Raw genomic sequence first — 23,480 nt, forward strand, 5'->3', positions numbered from 1 at the left:
GAGATTTAGGGACTTAAAGGCTTTCATGGGTTTCTGTTGTACAAAGTGAGAAACTGTACAAGGAATTGAAATATTAATAAATACATAAATTGTTCAAATAAAAGATGACAACAAATTAACAAGTTACTTTAAATCATTACTGCATTTTTATTAGCTGAGAAAGCTTCTTGCTGCTGTTTACACATCATCACATGGCACTTAACTCCGTTCAATTCGATAATACATTGTAACATATTTGTACGTGTATGGTATCGTCAGGTTGATGTTGTCTCTTGTACAAAAAACTACAAATCCTAGAAGTCCCTTTTACAGTAGAAATAGGAAGTATTTACTTTCCCCCACCGTCACTTCCTTGTGTCTGTAAACGGCGCGCGCTTGTTGAATGGTTTTCACTGAAAATATTGTGTTAAAAAAGCAAGTATGAGGAGTTAACTGTTTTATTTAACGATATTAGAATGGCACAGTTTTTGACTGAACCGGATTGGCCCCAAAGTTTGACATGTCTTAAAGTAAGTGTAAACAGTTGTTTCTTCAACTTTGTCTTTGCTTGAAACATCGATTTGTTTACCTAATTATTATTTAAATTATAAAAGCATTTTTCTTCTTAGGGAAAAACGCAATATCCTGTCAGTGTCTGTAATGCTGGAACATACTTTTGATAGTCACAGTTACCGTTTGCAATACAGTATAAAGGTAGGAAACTGAAGACTTAGAAAGTTTTCACATAAATCAATTGCGTTTTATAAGACGTGAACTATCTGCGCTTGTTACTGAATTACATGTATAGGCGTTCTTATTCAGTTTATCAAAAAAAAAAACTGCGATGCTAAATCCACCAAGATATAACATGCAACATGTCTGCTTGTTTCTCTTTTAGAATATAGATGCCCTGCTGAGGTGTACTATCTGTTTTGATTACATAGACATTGCCATGATGATTCAACAGTGTTCACACAACTGTAAGTATAGTCAAGAAATTCCGTTTTTTTGTGCATTGAAGTAAGATTATCTTTGGTATGAGCCCGTATTAATCAGCATGCACTGCATGCAGTCTTTGACAAGCTCAAATGTAGCTAATGAAGCTGTCTGGAATGATGCAGTCTTGCATTATATAATAATGTACTTTGCTTTCAGATTGTTCATTATGTATAAGGAAGTTCTTGTCTCTCAAAACTCAGTGCCCACTGTGCAATCTGGTAAGTATTATTATTATTATTATTATTATTATGTGATAGTCGTATTATTTCTAGGCCTATATGTCCAGGGAAACGTCCAAGTAAATTTGTCTATTTATAATTATAGTAAATATCTAAGTAAATGTAATTTCCAGTCTATAAAACTCAATCTCATTCCAGTATTAAACTGGGGGTCCTCTCACTCAGTTTAATCGGCAGTATACCATCCAATTTACAACTGGATATTATCCAAAGGTGAAATATTGCACTTGTGTCGTGCTTTGTATAATTTCCGTTTATAAATGTGTGAATTTGTCGTCAATATGTTCTTGATAGTGCACGGGTACACAAAAGAGAGAGCAAAAATCCACCGTTAAATACAAACTAAAAATAAAAGACCAAAACAACAACGAGACCGTCTGCTCTCACTCCCCAAACTACACTAACACACACAGCCTGTTTTAATTGCCTGTCCCTCCCCCACTCTACAAGGCAGAATTTTTTTTTTTTTTTTTTTTAAGTAATTCGCTTTTTAAAACGAAAACTAAAAGTTTTGTGTTTCAAAATAAAAGGAAAAAGACAAAATACAAATAACCTTGAAGTAAAAAATAAAGTGTAAAAGAAAATTAATTGAATAAACACAGAGAACAAAGAAATGTCCCTCCTGCATTTACAAAGTGCACGGAGAGAACAAAAGAAAAAGACAAAAGCTATGAATTGTGTTTAGTTGCTTTTTGTGTTATTTATTATTTATGTATTTTTTTAAAGGTGCACTAACTACTTTAGAAAATAAAATATATCAAAAGATTCTGAAAATAAATTAACTTTTTTTAAAAAATAGTTTTTAAATCACTAACTGAGGAGCACCACAAACGCGTGATATCCCAGTCGTCGTAGTATATTATTTCGAGGCCTATATGTTTAGGGAAACATCCAAGTAAATTCCGCTATTTATAATTAAAGTAAATATTTAAGTAAATGTTATTTCCAGTCTATAAAACTCAATCTCATTCCAGTATTAAATATTGCTCTTGTATTGTGTTTTTTTTATTTTATTTTAAATTTTTTTTTTTTTTTTTTTTTTTAGTAATTCCCTTTTTAAAACAAAAACTAAGAGTTGTGTGTTTCAAAATAAAAGGAAGAAAAACAAAATACAAATACCCTTGAAGTAAAAAATAAAGTGTAAAGAAAATTAATTGAATAAACACAGAGAACAAAGAAATGCCCCTCCTGCATTTACAAAGAGAACAAAAGACAAAAACAAAAGCTATGTATTGTATTTAGTTGCTTTTTGTTAATTTCTGTTTTTTCCAAAAAAAGTTGCACTAACTACTTTAGAAAAAAAATACATCAAAAGATTTTGAAAATAAATTATTTATTTATTTATTTTTTTAAAGTTTTTAAATAACTGAGGAGCACCACAAACGCGTGATATCCCAGTCGTAGTAGTCTATTGTTTCGAGGCCTATATGTTTAGGGAAATGTCCAAGTAAATTCCCCTATTTTATAATTCTAGTAAATATCACAGTAAATGTGATTTCATTCTAAAACTAAATCTCATTCCAGTATCAAACTGGTGCTGCTGTCAGTTTCATCTGCCGTATACCATCCAGTCTACACCCAGTCCAATGTATCGTGCTTTATATAATTACCATTTATAAATGAATTCACTATCTCCAGTATTTATTTGATTGTACTGTATAATTAACAGCCATCTGTTCTGTCTATATGTGTCTTTTTCCTTTTCATCGGACACTCATGAGCTAACTTCCTCCATTGGAAGGAGTTGGATACATAGTTTTTGCCAGCCCCTAACCTCAACTGGGGCTGACAGACTCATAATTCAAGGTTGTTTACTTCAACTTGATTTAAAAAACAAACAAACAAAAAAACTTTCAACTCGATCCCAGAGGCAGTGGCAGAAGGTATCTCTGTAGCAGTTTCTAACTTGCTGTATCGCTTTGGTCCACTGACTGAGTACCACTGATATACAGTAGACTATTGTTTGTTGTTTTACTAAATCTCTGTACAAAGTAGCTCTAAAATTAATATTGGTGGGAAAATATACACCATGTGGTACTTCTTTAAGATTGCCATTTTCAAGCAGCTCTCCTGCTGGTTCAGCAAACCATGCAACCACCGGTGTTCATAGTATTAGAATTAAAATGTGTCAATCAGTACGTTTACATGACAAAGCGTTTTCCGAAAACTAATGTTTTCGGAAAACTGAATCAGAAAACTGATTTTCTTAAAACGTCACTTTTCTGTGTTTACATGATTAACAATAAAAAGTCTAATTAGAATTCAACTGTATACATGGATTGAAGTTTTCGGAAAATGCAGGATATTTACACATGCAAAGGACTGTAGTACCCTAAGTACGATTTGAACAGACCGGACATTTTTTCTGCGATAGAACAGAGACCAATCCAATAACAAGTGCTTTATCGAAGTGTCAGGTCTTAAATTCAAAGATTACTACCTCTATTCAGATTCCCCACAATGTGCAGTCAGCCTTTCCAACAGCTCATCCTGTTCTATATTACCAGTTTCTTTTGCAGACATTATTTTAAATTATCACATAATTTTAAAGCTGAAAAACATTTGCTGCTTCAGTATGGCCTATTAAAAAAATACATACGGACTTATTTAAAACAGAATTGTGGCAAAATGTACAAAAATGCCTACACACAAAAACCCCAGAAGACTGTGCCCATTTCGTTGTGGAAGACAGCAAGTGCAAGTACTGTCGAGTTACTCCTATACATATTTTGACACACACACACACAAAAAAAACGCTCAAGCATTTTGGAAACATTAATTTCATACAGTATATCAAAAACGAAAGCCTCGAAAAAAACACGATTTACATAAAAAAATAGAAAATAGCTATAAATAAGCACCGAAAAATACAATTAATAAAACCCGAAAAACAGAAGCCTTATTTATGATACATAATTTGTGTTCATAACTAAATCCTTTCTCTAGCTGTTAGTCTTGTGAATGTACTTTGTTAGCATTTAGAAACAATTCATTATTGGTGAAATCAACAATGACATGTAATGGTTTGTATCTTTACAGACTGTGACTGAATCAGATTTGAGAAATAACAGAGTACTTGATGACCTTGTGAAGAGCTTCCGATCTGTAAGGTATGTATAGAAGAGGGTTCGAAATTAACGCAGACCATGCAGCAATTGCCCTGGGTGCCCTTCTCAATCGCTGCAATGGCCATGTCACGGCAATTATGGCAGCAGTGGCCATTTTGCCACAGCAACTAGCGACTCCTGTCCTTACCAAATTAGGAAATGTTTTGATCCAAACAATAACATGATTACGTGATTTGCTGGTTAAGTCACATGTGGAGGAAAAAACGAAACAACAAACAAACAACGAACACGTCGGTCCATGTAACGCTTATCAGTTCAATTTTTAGAATGTTTCCTAAAAATGAAAATATGGTCTGTTTTTTCATTTACAGTTAGAAAACTGAAAAAAAAATGTAATTTTTGGTGAAAATCACCACAGCTTCATTTTGTCCGAAAAAAATAATGGAATTTGAGTCAGTGGTTTGAAATTACACCTCTTTAATTTTTTGTTACTCCTGCTAAAATAATGGAAAACCAAACAATGATATAACTTTTAAAATGCTTGCCATTTGTGTAATGAAAGGGTCACAATCGGGATGTACCATTAATGCTGTGGGAGAACACTATACGGCACTATCAAAGAAATGATGGAGGTCAGTGAATGGAAATTATACAAAGCACGATACAGAGGCAATCTTTCACCTTTGGGTAATAGCCAGTTGTAGATTGGATGGTATACTGCAGATTAAACTGACCGCAGCCCCAGTTCGATACTGGAATGAGATTGAATTTTATAGACTGGAAATTACATTTACTATGACATTTACTATAATTCTAAATAGGGGATTTACTTGGATGTTTCCGTAGACATATAGGCCTAGAAGTAATGTACAGGTGCACTCCACTTATAACGGATCCTGTTAAAACGGAGTTCCGTTTACAACGTATTGAGGAGGCATGTCCCTGCCAAGCAACATGTGTTTTAATGGGGAATTACGCTGGTTAAAACAGACTAGTTTATAGCGTATACTTCGTTTAATACGTACAGTTTTTCTGTTCCACAGGCAGGTCTTTTGCATTTAATACATGCAGTTTAATCCATACAGTACAGTTTAATCCATACAGTTTTCCTGTTCTACAGGTAGATATTTTGCACAAATAAGGTACATCCGGGACAGTAAATGACAGTCACGACGGCATTTGTGACGTCAGACAGGAAAAACAGTTGCTGTTTACTTTTATTCTTCTATGTTTTTGTTGGCACAGCCGTTGTACGGTTTAAACGTATACAATTTTAATTCCATTTAGCGAAAAAATAAATTCGTAAAATGGTCATTCTTATTATATACGGTCCACAGGGTTGTGTTTTGTACAAATCATAAACTCCCATTCTTTGTCAGTTAAGCTTTCTTGTATTGTTTATATTTAAGGTATGTATGTTTGGAGTTACATACAGCATTTCAAATTGTGTTTACTACATACTTCATTTATAAAGTCCTGATTTCCATTGTCCCTTGGAGTCCGTTATAAGTGGAGTGACCTGTACTACAATGACTTCTTGGGGGTCGTGCATTTGTGTCGCTCCTCAGTTAGTGATGTTATTTAAACTTTTTTATTTTCAGAATATTTTGATATATTGTATTTTCTGCACCTTTTTTGTAAAAAACAAAACAAAACAAAAAAAACAATTTTATTTAGTTGCTTTTTGTTATAAAAAAAAAACCAAAAAACAGTTTTTGTCATTTTCTTTTGTTGTCTTCCTGCACTTGGTTTGTTTGTAAGTGCAGGAGGGGCATTTCTTTGTTCTCTCTGTGTGTTTTTTTTCCCTTTTCCCCTATTTTTAAACGCACTTAAAAGGTATTTATATTTAGTTTTTCTTCCTTTTATTTTTAAACACAAAACTGTTTTTGTTTTAAAAATCTAGTTAATTTAAACAAACACATTCTGCTGTGTGCAGAGTGGGGGAGGGGCAGGTAATTAAGACAGGCTGTGTGCTTTAGTGTGGTAAGTTTGTGAAGTGAGAGCACACAGTCTCTGTTGTTCTGCCCTTCTTATTTTTAGTTTGAATTTAACAGTTAGTTTTACCCCTGCACTGGTGATTTTTGCAGTGCAAGGTGGTTGTGTCTTGTCTTAACATCAGAAAATGCATCCCGGTAGTATTTTCTGGCATTGTTGTATATAAAATGTTGCATCCCAGTCAGAAAAGGCATCCCATACTATTATGCAGATTTCATTTATTGATGTTACAACATTTACATGGAAATATGTACCCCCTACAATTACAAAGCATTTAAAAATGTATCTTTCAAAATATTAGAAGGGTATCTAGTTCAATTTTGAAAATGTTCCGAGTGATTTATGTTTTTAAGAGCTGAAGCGGCATTGATTAACAGAAAAACAGAAAAATACCCCAACAAATCATCCCAGTTAAAAAAAAAATAATAATAATAACTAGATGGTAACTTTACAAGTAAAGTTGTGGGGCTTGCTTTAGGGATCGTGGTCAAAATTTCAGTTGTTTATAAAAGGTTAGAGAAAATTTAGTTGGTGCGGTTACTAAAACAGGTGTACCTCTTGATTGGTAAAAGTTTTTAAATAATGGGGAGCTCTAGAATGTTGAAAAAATTCCCATTAAAGTGAATGAAGATGGACAAAAAAAAGGACAAAAAGCTTAATAGTTTAAAAAGTATTAAAGATATCAAAAAGTTGTATACAAGCACACTATTCCAGACCGGTCTACACGTTTTAAAGTTTGAACGGCGTTTCTAGCTTAAACAGTGTAAGAGGAGTAGCGTGCCAAAGAATAATAAGAAGTATGTCGAAGATTTAAAGTGGGGACTCTTGCTTCGCAAGCCCCACTAATAATTGTTTTCTAATACATGACTTAATGTCAACATTACATTAAAAAGAACATTACTGTTCCCTTTCAAGTCGAAAATAACCATCAACATGAGATATTGCCGTCAGGCAGCACCGGTAGGCTGAGCTTTTATAGCAAAGCTGCCGATAGGCCCCCACGCCAGCTGCAGTGTAAGCCCGCCCCCCTGGGAGCTTACTTAACTGCGCGCGCGGGGATGCACTTCCTCTTTTGTCTTCAGCCTTGGTACGGTAGGTAATAGATAATAGAGCTTGTTAACTGATTGTACTCGATAAGCTTTACGCTTGAGAAGCTGGTTAATTACCCCTTCTCTGAGTTTATTTCAGTTACTGTGTTATTTAGGATTATATATATTTTCTTGTTAATATATATTTTTCCTTTCGCTTTGCTTCGGCATTGCGTCTTCGTGGTCTCCCGTCTTCCTTTTCTTATTGTTATTATTATAATATATAATTTATATTATATTTATTATTTGGGTTTTTGTGTATATATATATATATTGTTATATATATTTTTTATTGTATATTGTTTGGGACGCGTGTTGCGTTGGCCTTAGGCCACTCGCATTATTGCAGCCTTGGTCTTGCTTAGGCTAGACCGCGTGTGTGTGTGTGTGCGTGCAGCCTGCATTGCAGTCTCCCCCCCCCACCGCGGCGCGTTCTACCGCCACGTGGCTGCTATTGAGTATAGCCCCACTGTTCTTACACTATACGTAGTGTCTGCTGCAGCGTCCAAACAAATAAAAAAAAAAAAAAAAAAAGTTTTTTTCCCATACAGTATAAGGAAGACGACCACCAAGTGCATTAACTGTTGCCCTTATAAGCAGCACAACACCTAGTCTTTCGAGACTCAGACACAGTACTAGAGCACATAGCGTCTCCGCTTTGCGGGTCAGCTGACGTGGATCGTCTGGTGCTGTACACGCGCTCCGGCGCTTTCGGTGTCAGCGCTTAGGCGCTTGGTGTAGCGCTTCGGTGCCTAGTGCTTGGGCTCAGTGCACGCAACGCACCTGTGCACGCACCTCGACGCTCGGTGCCTCGGTGCACGCACCTCGACGCTCGGTGCTCGGTGCACGCACCTCGACGCTCGGTGCTCGGTGCACGCACCTCGACGCTCGGTGCACGCACCTCGACGCTCGGTGCTCGGTGCCTCGGTGCACGCACCTCGGTGCTCGGTGCCTCGGTGCACGCACCTCGACGCTCGGTGCTCGGTGCCTCGGTGCACGCACCTCGACGCTCGGTGCTCGGTGCCTCGGTGCACGCACCTCGACGCTCGGTGCCTCGGTGCACGCGCCTCGACGCTCGGTGCACGCACCTCGACGCTCGGTGCCTCGGTGCACGCACCTCGGTGCTCGGTGCCTCGGTGCACGCACCTCGGTGCTCGGTGCCTCGGTGCACGCACCTCGACGCTCGGTGCTCGGTGCACGCACCTCGACGCTCGGTGCTCGGTGCACGCACCTCGACGCTCGGTGCCTCGGTGCACGCACCTCGACGCTCGGTGCCTCGGTGCACGCACCTCGACGCTCGGCGCTCGGCGCCTCGGTGCACGCGCCTCGACGCTCGGTGCCTCGGTGCACGCACCTCGACGCTCGGTGCACGCACCTCGATGCTCGGTGCCTCAGTGCACGCACTTGACGATTGTCTTTTCAGTGCTTGGTGCATGCGCCTCAACGCACCTTAAAGCTATACGCTTGGTGCTCAGTGCTTAACGCTCGGCGCTCCTATTACTGGCACGGTACGCTTCGGCATACAACGTGCTGCACCATGTCATTTCACCGCTGTGTCACCTGTGGGACGAAGCTACCGGCTAATGACCCGCATGAGGACTGTGTGTCCTGTCTGGGGCCGGAGCATGCGGCATCTGCTTTGGCAGACAAAGCCTTTTGCACGTCATGTGCAAGCTTTCAGACGCGCACTCTGCGTCGTAGGGCGAGGAGAGCAGTTGGGGATCGCTCCCCTTCATCTGGGTCGTCACACACCCTTTCCACCCCGCAGCCTTCTTTGGCTTCCCCGCCAGCGAAGCTGCCTTTTTCCAGGAGTTCGCCTTCCCAGGTTACCCCTGGTCAACGATCTCCTGACGTTAGGCGTAAGAGAGACCGCTCCCACAGCCTTTCTGTAATGCGAGGCCCTTCTCCTCGCGGCGAACGCCCCCGTCAGATCTCTAGATCGCCCCGAAGGAGAGGACGTTCCCGTTCTCCTCGTCGCGACAGGCGAGGTGGTGTAACTGAGCTCACTAATAAGATGTCTCAGTTTATGGACCTTATGATGGGGCAGCAATCGCTGCTCATGTCCCTTGCCACAGCTCGGGCCGCAGAGGAGCCAGTCAGACCGGTTGACAGCCAGCCGATCATCCTACCACAACCCCTGTCCGTTCCAGTTGCGCAACAGGACGCATGGGACGTGGATGCTATCTCTCGAGATGCATCAGAGGGTGAGCCTCTCCACGGAGAGGATAGTGTGGAGGCAGAGCTCACGTCCCACCACTCAGAGTCTGAGATGGAGGTAGGCGTAGATGACTCTTTATGGTCCCTAGTAGAGCGGGCGACTCGCCACCTGGGCTTAGAATGGCCTGCTACTGAAGAACCTAGGCGCTCTCTTTTTGAGTCGCCTTTGGCACAGGGCCAGCAGTCTAGGACGCTTCCGGCCTTCCCAGACTTTGTTAAGGAGGTGCAGTCCACTTGGGGGACTCCAGCCTCCGCCCCGGCAACCTCGCATAAGGCGGCTGCCTTTACCATGCAAGGGGCGAGTGAAGCGGGTCTGGCGTCATTTCCGCCAGTTGGCGCTGCGTTCGCAGCGTTGGTGAAGTCACCAACACTCTCTGGGTTGGTGAAGGACCCCACCTGCCCTAACAAGCAGTGCAGGATCACTGAGGTGCATCTCAAGAGGGGCTATTCGGCGGCTACAGAGGCAGTTAGGCTGTCCAATCTGGCCAGCCTCCTCTCAGTTTATCAGGCTGCGTTAATAAAGGATCTCCCAGACTACCTTTCGGTGTCTCTGAGAGCGGAGTTGGGGCTAATTGCCCAGCTGCTGGTCAAGCTAGCCCAGCTTAGCGCGCGGGCCCAGGGCAGGAGCATCGCGTCTCTGGTGGTGGCCAGACGACAGCTCTGGCTCTCGCAGGCGAGAGTCCAGGAGCATGACAAAGCTCCCTTGTTGGATGCCCCAATTACACCGGGGCACACATTTGGCCCAGCGGTGGTAGAGATGCTGCAAAGCTCAGCTAAGGCTAGAGAGGCATCACAGCAGTTGGCTACGATATGGCCGCGTAGGCCTTTCCAGGTCAAACGCCCACAAGAACATCAGTGGCGTAGAACACCACCGCAACACCAGCCGCGTCCAGGGGGTACTAAGACCTCCCCGGCGGGTACAGCAGCGCGTGGCCAAATCCCAATGGGGAGACCGCAGCGCACAGGGTGGCGACCTAGAGGAGGCGGCAGACCACGCCCTCGTGAGCGAGCGAAGCCTAAGCAGCCCTGAGAAAACCAGGCAGCCATTAACCCAACCCTATACTGTTCCACAGCTTCTGTTTTGGCAACAATGCACCAGCGATATCTGGGTGCGCAAAACTATACTCACCGGGTACACCCTTCAGTTCCGGTTAAACCCCCTGGTGGTAACTGTGGTGAAGGACGTGGTTCAGTCCTCAGCTCTGAATGTGGAAATACAGGCATTGCTCAGGAAGCATGCCATTCAACTTGTAGACCCTGCTCTGACCGACCAGGGGTTCTACTCCAAATACTTCCTTGTGCCAAAGAAGGACGGCGGGCTCCGCCCTATTCTAGACCTGCGTGTACTGAACAAATACCTACGGGTGTTGTCGTTCAAGATGCTCACGCACAGGCACATTGTCCAGTCTGTCCGGCAGGGCGACTGGTTTACCACCATAGATCTGACAGATGCGTACTTTCACGTTCACGTTCTGTCCGGGTCACAGGAAGTATCTACGATTCGCATTCCAGAGCAGGGTCTACGAGTTTTGCGTCCTGCCATTCGGCCTGTCTCTAGCTCCTCGAACCTTTTCGAAGTGTATGGACGCCATTTTAGCTCCTTTGCGGGCTCAAGGCGTCCGACTGCTGAACTATCTGGACGACTGGCTCGTCTGCGCGCAGTCAAAGGAGCAGCTGGCACAGCACACAGTGATGGTTACAGACCATCTTCAGCGGCTAGGTCTGAAGGTCAATCCAGACAAGAGCCGCCTCGTGCCCAGCCAACAGACCGAGTTTTTGGGTCTGCATCTGAACTCAGTGTCCATGGAAGCGACCCTATCGACACAAAGAGTTGCCTCATTAGAGCGGTGTCTCTCCCTATTCAGGTTGAGAGAAACAGTCAGCATGGAGCTCTGTCAGCGCATGCTGGGGTTGATGGCTGCCGCCTCGCAAGCCCTTCCTTTGGGCTTACTACACCAGAGACCTCTGCAGGCCTGGTTCAATGCCTTCGCGTTGCACCCGCGGAGAGACAAGCACCGCAGGTTGAGGGTATCCCGAACCTGCTGGGAAGCATTACGCTGGTGGAAAGTTCAGTCGAACATCCGCCAGGGCGTGCGCTTGGGTCCCATCTTCCGAAGGGAAGTTATCACAACCGACGCTTCCAACCAAGGTTGGGGAGCAGTCTGGAACGGGACAGGGACCCGAGGAGTGTGGTCAGGACCCTGGAGGTCAGCCCACATCAACGCTCTGGAACTCAGAGCAGTGGACCTCGCCCTTCGGCACTTCTTGCCAGTGCTTCTAGACAAGCACGTGTTAGTGCGGTCAGACAACACCACAGTAGTGGCGTATATCAATCGCCAGGGCGGATTGCGGTCCCCCGGTCTTCACCGGATGGTAACGCGGCTGTTGCTCTGGGCTCAACCGCATTTAGCCTCTCTGCGTGCAGTTCATCTGCCGGGCAGAGTCAATTACGCAGCGGATCTCCTGTCCAGAGGAGGTCCTCTTGCGGGCGAATGGCGTCTTCACCCTCGGGTGGTAGAGCGCATCTGGGAATGGTTCGGCACAGCGCAAGTCGATCTCTTCGCGTCGCGAGAGACCACGCACTGTCCCCTATGGTTCTCGGTGAAGGACCTCGACAGCCCCCTGGGGGTGGATGCACTGGCTCACGAATGGCTGCCAGGGCTCCTGTATGCCTTTCCACCGATTCCGATGCTCCCCGCCTTCTTGGAGAAGGTCAGGGTAGAGCGAGCGACAGTGATTCTGATCGCTCCTCGGTGGCCTCGGAGAATATGGTTCCCGAGTCTAGTGCAATTACTGCACGGTCGCCCGAGGGAGCTCCCTCTGCGAGCGGACCTGTTGTCCCAAGCTCAAGGAGAGCTTTGGCATCCGAACCCCAAACTCATGCAGTTATGGGTTTGGCCCCTGAGCGGGAGCGCCTGTCAGCCTTAGGGCTTTTGACTGCAGTTATATCGACCATCCAGAGTGCGAGAGCGCCCTCTACTAGGTCGCAGTATGCGTATAAGTGGCAGTTGTTTCAGAGTTGGTGTCTGGCTGAGAGCCACGACCCAGTCTCCTGTCCTATGGCAGTAATATTGCAGTTTCTGCAGAAACTGCTGGATGAAGGGAAATCTCCTTCTACAGTGTATTTAGCCGCCATTTCGGCTTGTCATGTACGCATTGACCGTTTATCACCTGGTTGCCATTTTTTGGCATCTCAGTTTCTGAAAGGCGCAAGACGCTTGCGGCCTCCAAGAACGACCAGTTTACCGTCGTGGAGCCTTGATGTGGTGCTAGAAGCCCTTACCAAGGCACCGTTTGAGCCTCTCCACAGCGTGGATATGAAGCTCATATCTATTAAGACTGCATTTTTGCTGGCTGTGGTATCAGCAAAACGCGTGAGCGAGTTACATGCACTTTCAGTGCATCCTTCTTGTACTCGTTTTGCAGGAGACGGTTCTAAGGTCTCCATGCGCCCTAATCCGGCCTTTTTACCAAAGGTTATATCCCCGTTCCATATGAACCAGTCAGTCGAGTTGATGGCGTTCCATCCTCCTCCTTTTTCTTCCCCAGAGGAAGAGCGGTTACACATGCTCTGCCCCGTGAGGGCATTGAGGTGTTATATTGACCGTACAAAGACTATGAGGCAGACAGAACAGTTGTTCATATGCCATGGTTCTAGATCTTTGGGTCAGCCGCTGTCTAAACAGCGCCTTTCCCACTGGATAGTGGATGCTATTAAATTAGCGTATGAATCTGCAGGCCTTCCACCACCAGGGCAGTTGAAGGCGCATTCTACCAGGGGTATGGCGACATCCTGGGCCCTCTTTCGAGGGGTGCCGGTGTCTGATATTTGCGCGGCAGCCAGTTGGGCTACGCCGCATACTTTCATGAGGTTTTACAGGTTAAATGTACTGGATTCCTCTGCTCCACTGTTTGGAGCATCTGTTTTACACTCTACGACGCCTCAGGATGCGGACGTATAGAGTGGTTGATAGCATGGTGTTGACTGTTCCACCTTTAAAACAGGTGTCATTACGAGCATAGACGCTGAGGCGCAGCTCCGCATATGCCTAGATGTACTGCCTACGCAGTTGCGTTATGACGTAAGTCTGTCCTACTGCCGAGAATCCTCCCTCGCGACAGCTAGGGTACACTATATCCCATGTTGATGGTTATTTTCGACTTGAAAGGGAACGATAGGTTGCGGATGCAACCCCGGTTCCCTGAAAGAGAAAATAACCATCAAGCTGCGAGGTCGCTCCGGTAGCCTTCACGGCCTGAAGAGCAAAAGAGGAAGTGCATCCCCGCACGCGCAGTCAAGTAAGCTCCCAGGGGGGCGGGCTTACACTGCAGCTGGCGTGGGGGCCTATCGGCAGCTTTGCTATAAAAGCTCAGCCTACCGGTGCTGCCTGACGGCAATATCTCATGTTGATGGTTATTTTCTCTTTCAGGGAACCGGGGTTGCATCCGCAACCTATCGTTTTGTAGACATCTTTCATATGTTCACACTAACACGTAAAAATAACATGCATCTGTAAATATGATGAATGTATCTTAAAGGAACGTTAAGAAGAATGTATGCTATTTTGTCACACTGATAGCTATTTTAGCTGCTAAAGCACATAATCTCAGAATACTGGTTTTCCCATAGAACCGAACCACACTAGAATAAGAACAGGCCAGGAGAAATTAAAGATGCTGTCACTGCCATCTTTTATTTTCTTGGTATTTTGTGAAGTGCTTTGAGATGCCATGTCATGATACGGCACAGTATAAATGCAAGATGGTGTTGTCTAAGGACTTGTAAAATGGTTATAAGATTACCCAGTTTCAAACACCAGTTTGTTAATACCCTGCTGTATGTAAGTGATTGCTAGAAATACTGCCGATTCAGTAGGTCAAGCTATCGGAACTCCAAACAGTACGGGGTATAAATAAAAGGCAGTTGCTATGCGTACGGCTACTGTACATATTAGAAGAATTCTATTTTTCTGTTGATGTGTCACATGAGTTGGAATTACATCATTATTTTCCTGGAAGGATAGGGGTATTTTATTAATACGACTATAGCAGCTGGAACAATAACATGCGCACGGCTGCTGTACATATTAGAAGAATGCTGATGAGCCACACTATGGCTACAGATCTTAAATTGAAGCACCACCTGATGATGATATCAATGTATGCACATGGCGTGTAAATGCTGTTTATTATTTATCACTCAGAGGCATGTGGTAATAACACATTTTAATAAAGACTTGAGTTATTCCAACATCCCAGGAGTAGGCAGTGGTCTTGTTGGTCCCATCAACAATTTATTTATATGTTTCCAATTTTAATTACGAAAGCTCAAAGTCGGCAAGATGGCCGCTGGATGAAAGTTAAAGCGAGGTTTGGTGTGTAAGAAAGTATGTCTTACACGTTTAAAATGTATATATTTTTTTTTAGATATGTTTGTTAGATGAAAACTGTTTACAAAAGTCGATTTTGATTTTTTTATCTGAAATTACATTTGACCACCCTACTGTAAGTGGATAACTACCCAAAGCCAGGACTGTCTTAGCTCAATCGATGCCATCTCACTATCTCGTCAACCTCGCACTCTTTCCAACCCACCCACGTCACGTGACCACCTATAGGAAAAATAGAACACTGCATTTTGCCGCCGCACCATACCTGAGGTGTAGTTGTCCCATGAACAATATTAGCATTACTATTACACCCACATCAATATTGTGCAATGTTATACAATTATTGAAAACAGTGTGATAATATTAGTGGCAAAAATGTTTTTTCAGTCGTGAAATTTGCGTAATAAAAGGCTCACAAAATGTTGGATTTGCAGTACAGTAATCAGTTGAATATCTGACTGTGGTGGGACCAGAGTAAGGGCGGATATGTAAAAAGTCGTATGAATGAATCCTTTTTTAAATACCATTATACAGAGCTGTAACAATTACTATATTCACACAATTATTGTTTTGAGATTCAGCTTTTATTGGGGATCTCCCCTAAATCCCTTGTTTAGAAAGACACAGGGTATTAATGCTTTTGACAGAGTAGTCGTCTGCCGTGTGGGTGCGTGCATTCGCTGCTGAGTGACAGGCAGGAGAGCGAGTCGGAGGTTGAAGTTGATACACCCGCAGGCAAACAGGATTTATTTACATATCAACACACTGAACAGCTCACGTGACACTGCCAGCAATGGCAGCGCACGGAGCACATACAACACAGTGTATGAAAACGTTGGTAGGATCTACAATATCTGAACTAATCTTCTCTGTTCAATAATATACTAATGTTGCTGAAGAGGTTGATCATGGTGGATAAACAGTTAGGGTGGATAACTATGTAGCTATTCTGATTCCAGACTAATTTTGTTTTAAAAAAAAAAAATATATATATATATATATACATTTATTGGGGAGGTTTATTTGTGCCACATATAAGTATGTGGCCAGATTCATGTTCCCCCTGAATATGTAGAACAATACATAAACATAAGTCATATTATTATGCAATGTGGTTTTTATGTTCATGTATAGTTCTAGATTGTGTATTGAAAACATTCTAACAGTGTCACACTGATGACAAGCATATAACTTCAATTATTTTAATGGATCTGTATATAACCATTACCTTATTTGTAGCTGCATGGCCTTTTAATACTGTTAATTTGGTATTTATGGCTTTATTACATCAGTATTGGCATTTTGATAGACCGATTCAATTTGGTATAATTGAACTTGTAATGATTAGTAAGCAGTTTGTGTTTAGATGCAGTATATCTCTTGAGCTACTGAACCTTGCACTTATGCACACCATGGCTAGGATATTGCATTTATTTTCTCTTCACAAGGCTGCACAGAGATCTGTATTAGTTCCTGTAAATAGAATGTGTTTCTTGAATGTCTGGGATTGTACAGGTTTGGCTAAGGTAGCACTGGGGGGGTTCTGATATATTAGAATAGGATTGAAATTCATGCAGAACCACAGCATATCTTGCTAAGAGTCAGCATCTTAACTCGTGGAAGTTAAGCAGATGAAATAAATAGTTTTGTAGCTGAAATGTACAAACATAATACAAATTCTAAATACTGGGAGTCCTTAATGTTCAGTTTATAAATGTCTTTGCCCATCTCCTTTTTTTAATGCCTTGAAGTGCAGTGCACCTGGTAGGTAAATCCATTAAATGAATGCATAAGTGTTTTAAATGCTACCTCTTATAAACCTCTTTAAAATGAACACTTAATCTCCAAGGTTTTTATTTCATATATCTACAGATTGTAATCTTCATATAGGATTATACTGCTAAAGAGAAGCAGGAGATGAGTTTAACAAAACAACAAAAGGTAAATTAATAGTGATATTAATACAAATTAGACACAGGCTAAACCACAGTTTTTTGTAAGCTACTCGTGTCAGTGCTGACCTAACTTATTCTTTAAAAAAAGAAAAATGCTGATTTTTAAATTGGGAATCAAACTAATCTAGCTGCAGGGGAGCAGAGGTGAAAAAGTGCAGGGGAGAATAACAGGAATCTGCCTACTCTATTTCTTCAAAATGTCAAGCCAGCAAAATACTTGAGACCAACCACTAGTAATTATGAAAATGAGAGGTAATAAATACAGCGTTTCCATTAACTGGTAAATACCTGTCAGCCGGTTTTAAGAGCTTGTTGCAATGTTGATGGGTAGACTGAAGCCAGCAGTCAGTTTGAAGGACAGCTAGAAAAGCATTCAAGAGTCTCTAAACTACGCCCTTTAAAGGCACAAGCAATCGAATGAATGACTGATTCGACAGTTCCTGACTTAGCTTGTTAACAAAACACTGCAGAAAAAAACAGCCAATATTCATTCCACACTTCTAACAGTGACACACTGATGATTGTAGAAGCGTCTAAAGCTAATGAAAGTCAGATAAGGTCCTAATGCAGTACTCTTTAAAATAAGCATGGCGTTTATTCTGTGTTTGTGGCAAGCAGTGCTTTCAAAATCAGCTCTCCTAAAGTGATGGGAAGGTCATGGTTTTCTAATACTTGAAGCTGGTCAACAGTACACTTCCAAAAAGGGATCTTGACTTTCTTCTGGCATGATTTGCTTGGTTGATTGCATAGTGATGACATGTAGAAATTTGCACACTGCCTTTCTAGGGAATCAAAACAGGCAAGAAATGATTTTCTCTCTTTTCCTTCTTTCTGTAAACCGTTTAGAGATGATAATTAATAGAACCATCCTGCACAGATGATTGTAGTTCAAATTGAATAGAGGGGATCACCCTTTTAACTTGCGACCCAAAGCCAAAAACTCTTCTAAACAGGATCCAAATGAAATACTGCACTATTTTAATGTGGTTGAGAGTTGATCTTGGGTTTTGAGGAGACGACTTGGCCTGATTTCAATACCCTGAAAAGTCTGGGCTATTATAATTAATGTCACTCAAAGCATTATACAAGATGATAATCAAATAATTAAGATGATATCGCCTCCTATATTTTATGTTGTTTTGTATTTTTGATTTGTTCCAGGCAGCAGTTTTTGCAGATTGATTCCGAATCTCCACCAAAGACCCCACAGGCACCTGGCAAAGTAAGCCGGGCAAATTGTAAAGGACCCATCAGGAAAAAAGTGCAGGAAAATACGTTACGTAACAGCTTTCTTCAGAAAGCAAACCCTGAATCACAATCTTCCTGTACAGACATAAGACCCAAGACTATTAAGGTAGAGCCCCTGGAGATTCCTACAGGATCTGCATCCAGTATGTCTTCCAACCCTGAACAACCTTCAACTTCTTTGGGAGTTAAACAATTTATAAAAGGTGATTCTTACAAATCTATTTTTTTGTTGTTGTTTTAATTTACAAAAGCACAAATACAATGCACCAGATTCTCTTTGCATTCAGAACTATGCAACAGTTGTTGACCAGTTTATTTTGTTGATACCAAGAATGATGTGCCTTTAATAAACTCCAAGGTATTCTAAAATATTTCCCTTTCTTTGCATTCTAGTGGAATGTCCAGCATGCGGACTTGGCATTTCTGAGCAGTATATCAACAAACATCTGGACATCTGTCTGACGAAGAGTGAGAAAAAGGAGAGCCTGAGAAGGTAATAGACAAGTTACTATGTAAAGTGATCTGGATGAAACACATTTCAACCCTGTGTTATACCCTGTATCAGGCAACAGTGTTGTAGGGAATGTCATTACACAAGAAGCAAAGTGTTGCATTATTTTCAAAAGAATGTAGATGAGGTATTTCTAATTTTCTAAACCTATTTTTCACCTATGAGCCCTATGAACTGTTTTACTTGGATTTTGTTATAAATGTATAAACTGTGACATTATTTGCTGGATTTATTCAGGAAAAATACAATTTGTTTTACTCTTTCAATTTGTGTTCAGATGCATTATCTTTCTATTGTAAAACTGTACAAAATGAACATACTCTATAAGAGTGTTTTGACTAGCACGGCAAATACTGTAAAACCAGTATGATTTGTTATAAAAATCTCTAACTGCCTGTTTTGTTTCCTTACCATTTTAAAATCATATACACAATTGTTCCTGTACAAAGTTCTCTCTACTTATAAATTATTCTGCAAAGGTTTTGGCACAGGAGCCAGAGACAGCATAATCATAATAAAGTAGCTACTGGATATAATAAAGTAAAACTCTTATTCAAAAGGACCTCTCTTTCCAGCTCTGTTGCCAAAAGGAAACCCATGGCCAAAGTGGTTTATGACCTGCTGTCTGATCGGGACCTAAAGAAAAGACTAAAGGCGCTCACCCTTTCCACACAGGGAACCAGGCAGCAGCTCATTAAAAGGCACCAGGAGTATGTGCAAATGTACAATGCTCAGTGTGACTCATTAAACCCCAAATCAGGTATGTGGGTTTGTAACCAATTGCAATGGAAGAAAACTGTCCAGATGAGAGTGCATGTGTCTTGTTGCCTGCATTGTAGTTTTAACATAATTTAGAAATTTGCACAGCTTTAAAATGTACACGGTAACGGAAGGTACCTCCTGAAGTCAGTGATGCTAATACTAAAATTAGGTTAATCCAGACACTCGGTGTATTACTGTCACAAAGACGGCCGGAGTGGGTGGCGTCAGACCAGAGCCAGGAAATAAAATGACAGAGAGGTGTGGTTTGGTGGAGCTGAGCGAATGGTTTTGCTCAGCATTTAATAAATAAACAGAACAGCAAAATAAAAAGGTTGTAAACACAAAACACAGGACACGGCACTCAAGCCAAAACAAAAAGACAAACAAAACGTACTACACTTAAACAGACAGATGAACAAACACGGTGAGTGAAAAACACTTCTAATTTACGTTCTTACTTTGTTTTATTTTCTCCTTCTCTCTCTCCCGTTCTCCACTCACCGAACACCCAACCCCGACTGAATGCTACGTGTCTCTATATATACTGTTGTGCTGGGATTCAATTACTAATTAATTATTCACTTGAATCCCAGCACGTGAATTAATTCTGTGCAACCCCGTGCTCACATATTACATTTAACCAGCACGTGAAGTGATTTGTGCCCTCCTCGTGCCTAAATACAAATCTACACTTTTTTAAATACACGTGAAACACAGACCCGTTTATATCCCGTGTACCAATGACTATACACCAACATTAACACACGCACGCAACATACAACACATAATATGCACACAGGAGCGGGGCACATTGCCACATATACCCCCTACTGTGCAAAGCACACATGGCCTCAACGGCCACCTCCCCCCTTAAAAATCCAGCAGTCCAGGACAAAGTCTCGGGCTGGGAAGGGAGGCTTCAGTGGGCCGATGGCTGGCCATGCTGTCAGCACCCCTGCCGGTAGTGGCACGGCTGACAGCCTGCTAGTCCACACTTGCAGCGAAATTGCTGCGGGGGATGCTGGTCTCCTGACCTCTCCCCCTTCCTTCGTAGCCGGTAGCTCCCCTTGGTGGGGCTCCGACCACAGCACCGCCGGCAGCGAAGAAGCTGCAGTGGGAGCAGGTCTCCGGACCTCCCCCACGATCTCCGGCTGCGAAACTGCTGCTGGGGTTGGTGGTCTCCAGACCTCCTCCCCCTTCTTCGTGGCCGACAGCTCCCCTTTCTGGGGCTCCGGCCACTGTACTCCCTGTGGTGGAGGTACGGGAAGCAGAGACAGCTCCTGCTGTTCTGCTTCTGGCAGTGGCGGAGGCAGAGGCAGCTCCTGCTCCTCTGCTCCTGGAAGTGGCAGAGGCAGCTCCTGCTCCTCTGCTCCTTGCGGTGGTGGAGGCAGAGGCAGCTCCTGCTCCTCTGCTCCTAGTGGAGGAAGCGGTGGAGGTGGTGGAGGCAGAGGCAGCTCCTGCTCCTCTGCTCCTGGCGGTGGTGGAGGCAGAGGCAGCTCCTGCTCCTCTGCTCCTAGTGGAGGAAGAGGTGGAGGTGGCGGAGGCAGAGGCAGCTCCTGCTGCTCTGCTCCTTGCGGTGGAGGCAGAGGCCATGGGGCTGATGCTGGCCACTCAGAGGGAGGCTGTGGCGGTTGGGCTGGTGTGCGCCGTGCTCCCTTCAGCAGCATAAATAGAGGCTGCTGGGGGACACCAGCATCCTGCCCTTCTCCCCCCCAGAAAAATTCAGGGGGTTGAGCCTGTAACTCCTCCCCTTCTGGCTCTTGGGACGGCAGCGATGGCTCCTCCCCCTTTAGCTCTCGGGATGGCAGCAGCAGGTGAACCAACAGGTATTCTCCCTCTGCTGGCAGCTTGGGTCCTAGGGCTGTGGAAGCCCCGACTTCCCTCTCGTCGGGCTGTGGACGCACCGACTCCTCCCTTTTGGGCTGTGGACGCACCGACTCCTCCCTTTTGGGCTGTGGACGCACCGACTCCTCCCTTTTGGGCTGTGGACTCACCGACTCCTCCCTTTTGGGCTGTGGACGCACCGACTCCCCCCTCTTGGGCTGTGGACGTTCGGGCTCCCCCAACTCAGGTGTAGGACGTTCGGGCTCCTCCCACTCAGGCGTAGGACGTTCGGGCTCCTCCCACTCAGGCGTAGGACGTTCGGGCTCCTCCCGCTTGGGCTGTGGACGCTAAGGGTCCTCCCGCTTGGGCTGTGGACGCTCAGGCTCCTCCCGCTCGGGCTGTGGACGCTCAGGCTCCTCCCGCTCGGGCTGTGGACGCTCAGGCTCCTCCCGCTCGGGCTGTGGACGCTCAGGCTCCTCCCGCTCGGGCTGTGGACGCTCTGGCTCCTCCCGCTCGGGCTGTGGACGCTCTGGCTCCTCCCGCTTGGGCTGTGGAGGCAAAACCAGCAGGCATTCTTCCTCTGCTGGTGGAGACGGGGACAGCAGGCATTCTTCCTCTGCTGGTGGACCTGCTACCTGGGCTGTTATGACCGCCTCCAGGTAGCTGAGGACCAACTCCACACCTTCCTCCCAGGTGCTTACGGTCTGTTCCCTCGCATACGCCTCCCATCGCTCGCTGTCCACCAACCGCAGGAACCGGACGGCTACTGGTATAGACTGGGCCTCCAGCCCAGCATTCTCCAGAATCCAGTCCCGCAGTTTGATGGCGTCTTCTGCCATTTTTCTTTTTTTTTTTTTTAATCCAAAAATGTGGTTCCTGCTCTGGCCTGTCCTGGAGGCGCTGTAGATCCCACTCAGGACACCACGTGTCACAAAGACGGCCGGAGTGGGTGGCGTCAGACCAGAGCCAGGAAATAAAATGACAGAGAGGTGTGGTTTGGTGGAGCTGAGCGAATGGTTTTGCTCAGCATTTAATAAATAAACAGAACAGCAAAATAAAAAGGTTGTAATCACAAAACACAGGACACGGCACTCGAGCCAAAACAAAAAGACAAACAAAACGTACTACACTTAAACAGACAGACGAACAAACACAGTGAGTGAAAAACACTTCTAATTTACATTCTTACTTTGTTTTATTTTCTCCTTCTCTCTCTCCCGTTCTCCACTCACCGAACACCCAACCCCGACTGAATGCTACGTGTCTCTATATATACTGTTGTGCTGGGATTCAATTACTAATTAATTATTCACTTGAATCCCAGCACGTGAATTAATTCTGTGCAACCCCGTGCTCACATATTACATTTAACCAGCACGTGAAGTGATTTGTGCCCTCCTCGTGCCTAAATACAAATCTACACTTTTTTAAATACACGTGAAACACAGACCCGTTTATATCCCGTGTACCAATGACTATACACCAACATTAACACACGCACGCAACATACAACACATAATATGCACACGGGCGGGGCACATTGCCACAATTACATTGATACAAAAACAGACAGGTCTCTGTTTGCTTCACCCTACAGAATTAACAAATTTTGCTTCATAAATTCAAATGAAACCTGCTGTTACGTTAACGTATTGAATAGAAACAACTTTTAAATCATAAATTAATACCAAGTAACTTGCCTAAAACAATAGAAACTGGTGCGGTTTTAAGAGAAAACAGCAATTAAGTTTCAAACAGGACAAACCAAGAACAATTCATGTTTAAATCAAGAGACTTTGTGTTTCTCTTCCAGCACAGTAATTAAGTCATTATTAAGAAACTATTGTTAGCTGGATGACAGCTGTTTTTGTTTTTAATTTTACTAACTTGCTTGCAATAGATTTGTTTTTAATATAACTAAAGAAATGTACCAACTGTAAGGAAGTATATGATCAATGGAGTTATACAGTGGTAACAGCTGTAAACAGTACAGCGATGTTCTGCTTCAACTATCATTGCAAGTGTGTTACTACAATATAAGACAAAAAGACTACAGCAACAGAACATATAATGTTTTTATAAACCATGTGCGAGTCAAATTTAATTTTCAATTTCAGGAATTTAACTTATAAAGTTTTAAATAAATCAGCGTTGATATCTGTATCAACGTGGTTCTGTACAGTGTCAAAATGCTACTCTCAAACG

The 23,480-nt window shown here is 43.5% G+C and overlaps 1 protein-coding gene across 3 annotated transcripts in view; it reads left to right on the forward strand.

Annotated features, from left to right (window-relative positions):
• Window positions 1–332: 332 nt before the first annotated feature.
• LOC117412105 (E3 ubiquitin-protein ligase RAD18-like) overlaps window positions 333–23,480 on the forward strand; it is a 36,390-nt gene continuing 13,242 nt past the window's right edge. The window contains exons 1-7 of one of the 3 annotated variants that reach the window (XM_058988699.1): window positions 333–509; window positions 878–959; window positions 1,135–1,196; window positions 4,257–4,327; window positions 18,092–18,381; window positions 18,572–18,671; window positions 19,250–19,449. In XM_058988699.1, coding sequence (XP_058844682.1) covers window positions 456–509; window positions 878–959; window positions 1,135–1,196; window positions 4,257–4,327; window positions 18,092–18,381; window positions 18,572–18,671; window positions 19,250–19,449 — 859 coding nt within the window. In that variant the 5' untranslated portion in view covers window positions 333–455. Of the gene's footprint in view, window positions 510–631; window positions 694–877; window positions 960–1,134; window positions 1,197–4,256; window positions 4,328–18,091; window positions 18,382–18,571; window positions 18,672–19,249; window positions 19,450–23,480 lie in introns of those variants that run through there. The other 2 variants (XM_058988701.1, XM_058988700.1) reach the window with 2 other exon arrangements.

The sequence above is a fragment of the Acipenser ruthenus genome, chromosome 16 (genome assembly GCF_902713425.1).
Source record: "Acipenser ruthenus chromosome 16, fAciRut3.2 maternal haplotype, whole genome shotgun sequence".
Lineage (NCBI taxonomy): Eukaryota > Metazoa > Chordata > Actinopteri > Acipenseriformes > Acipenseridae > Acipenser > Acipenser ruthenus.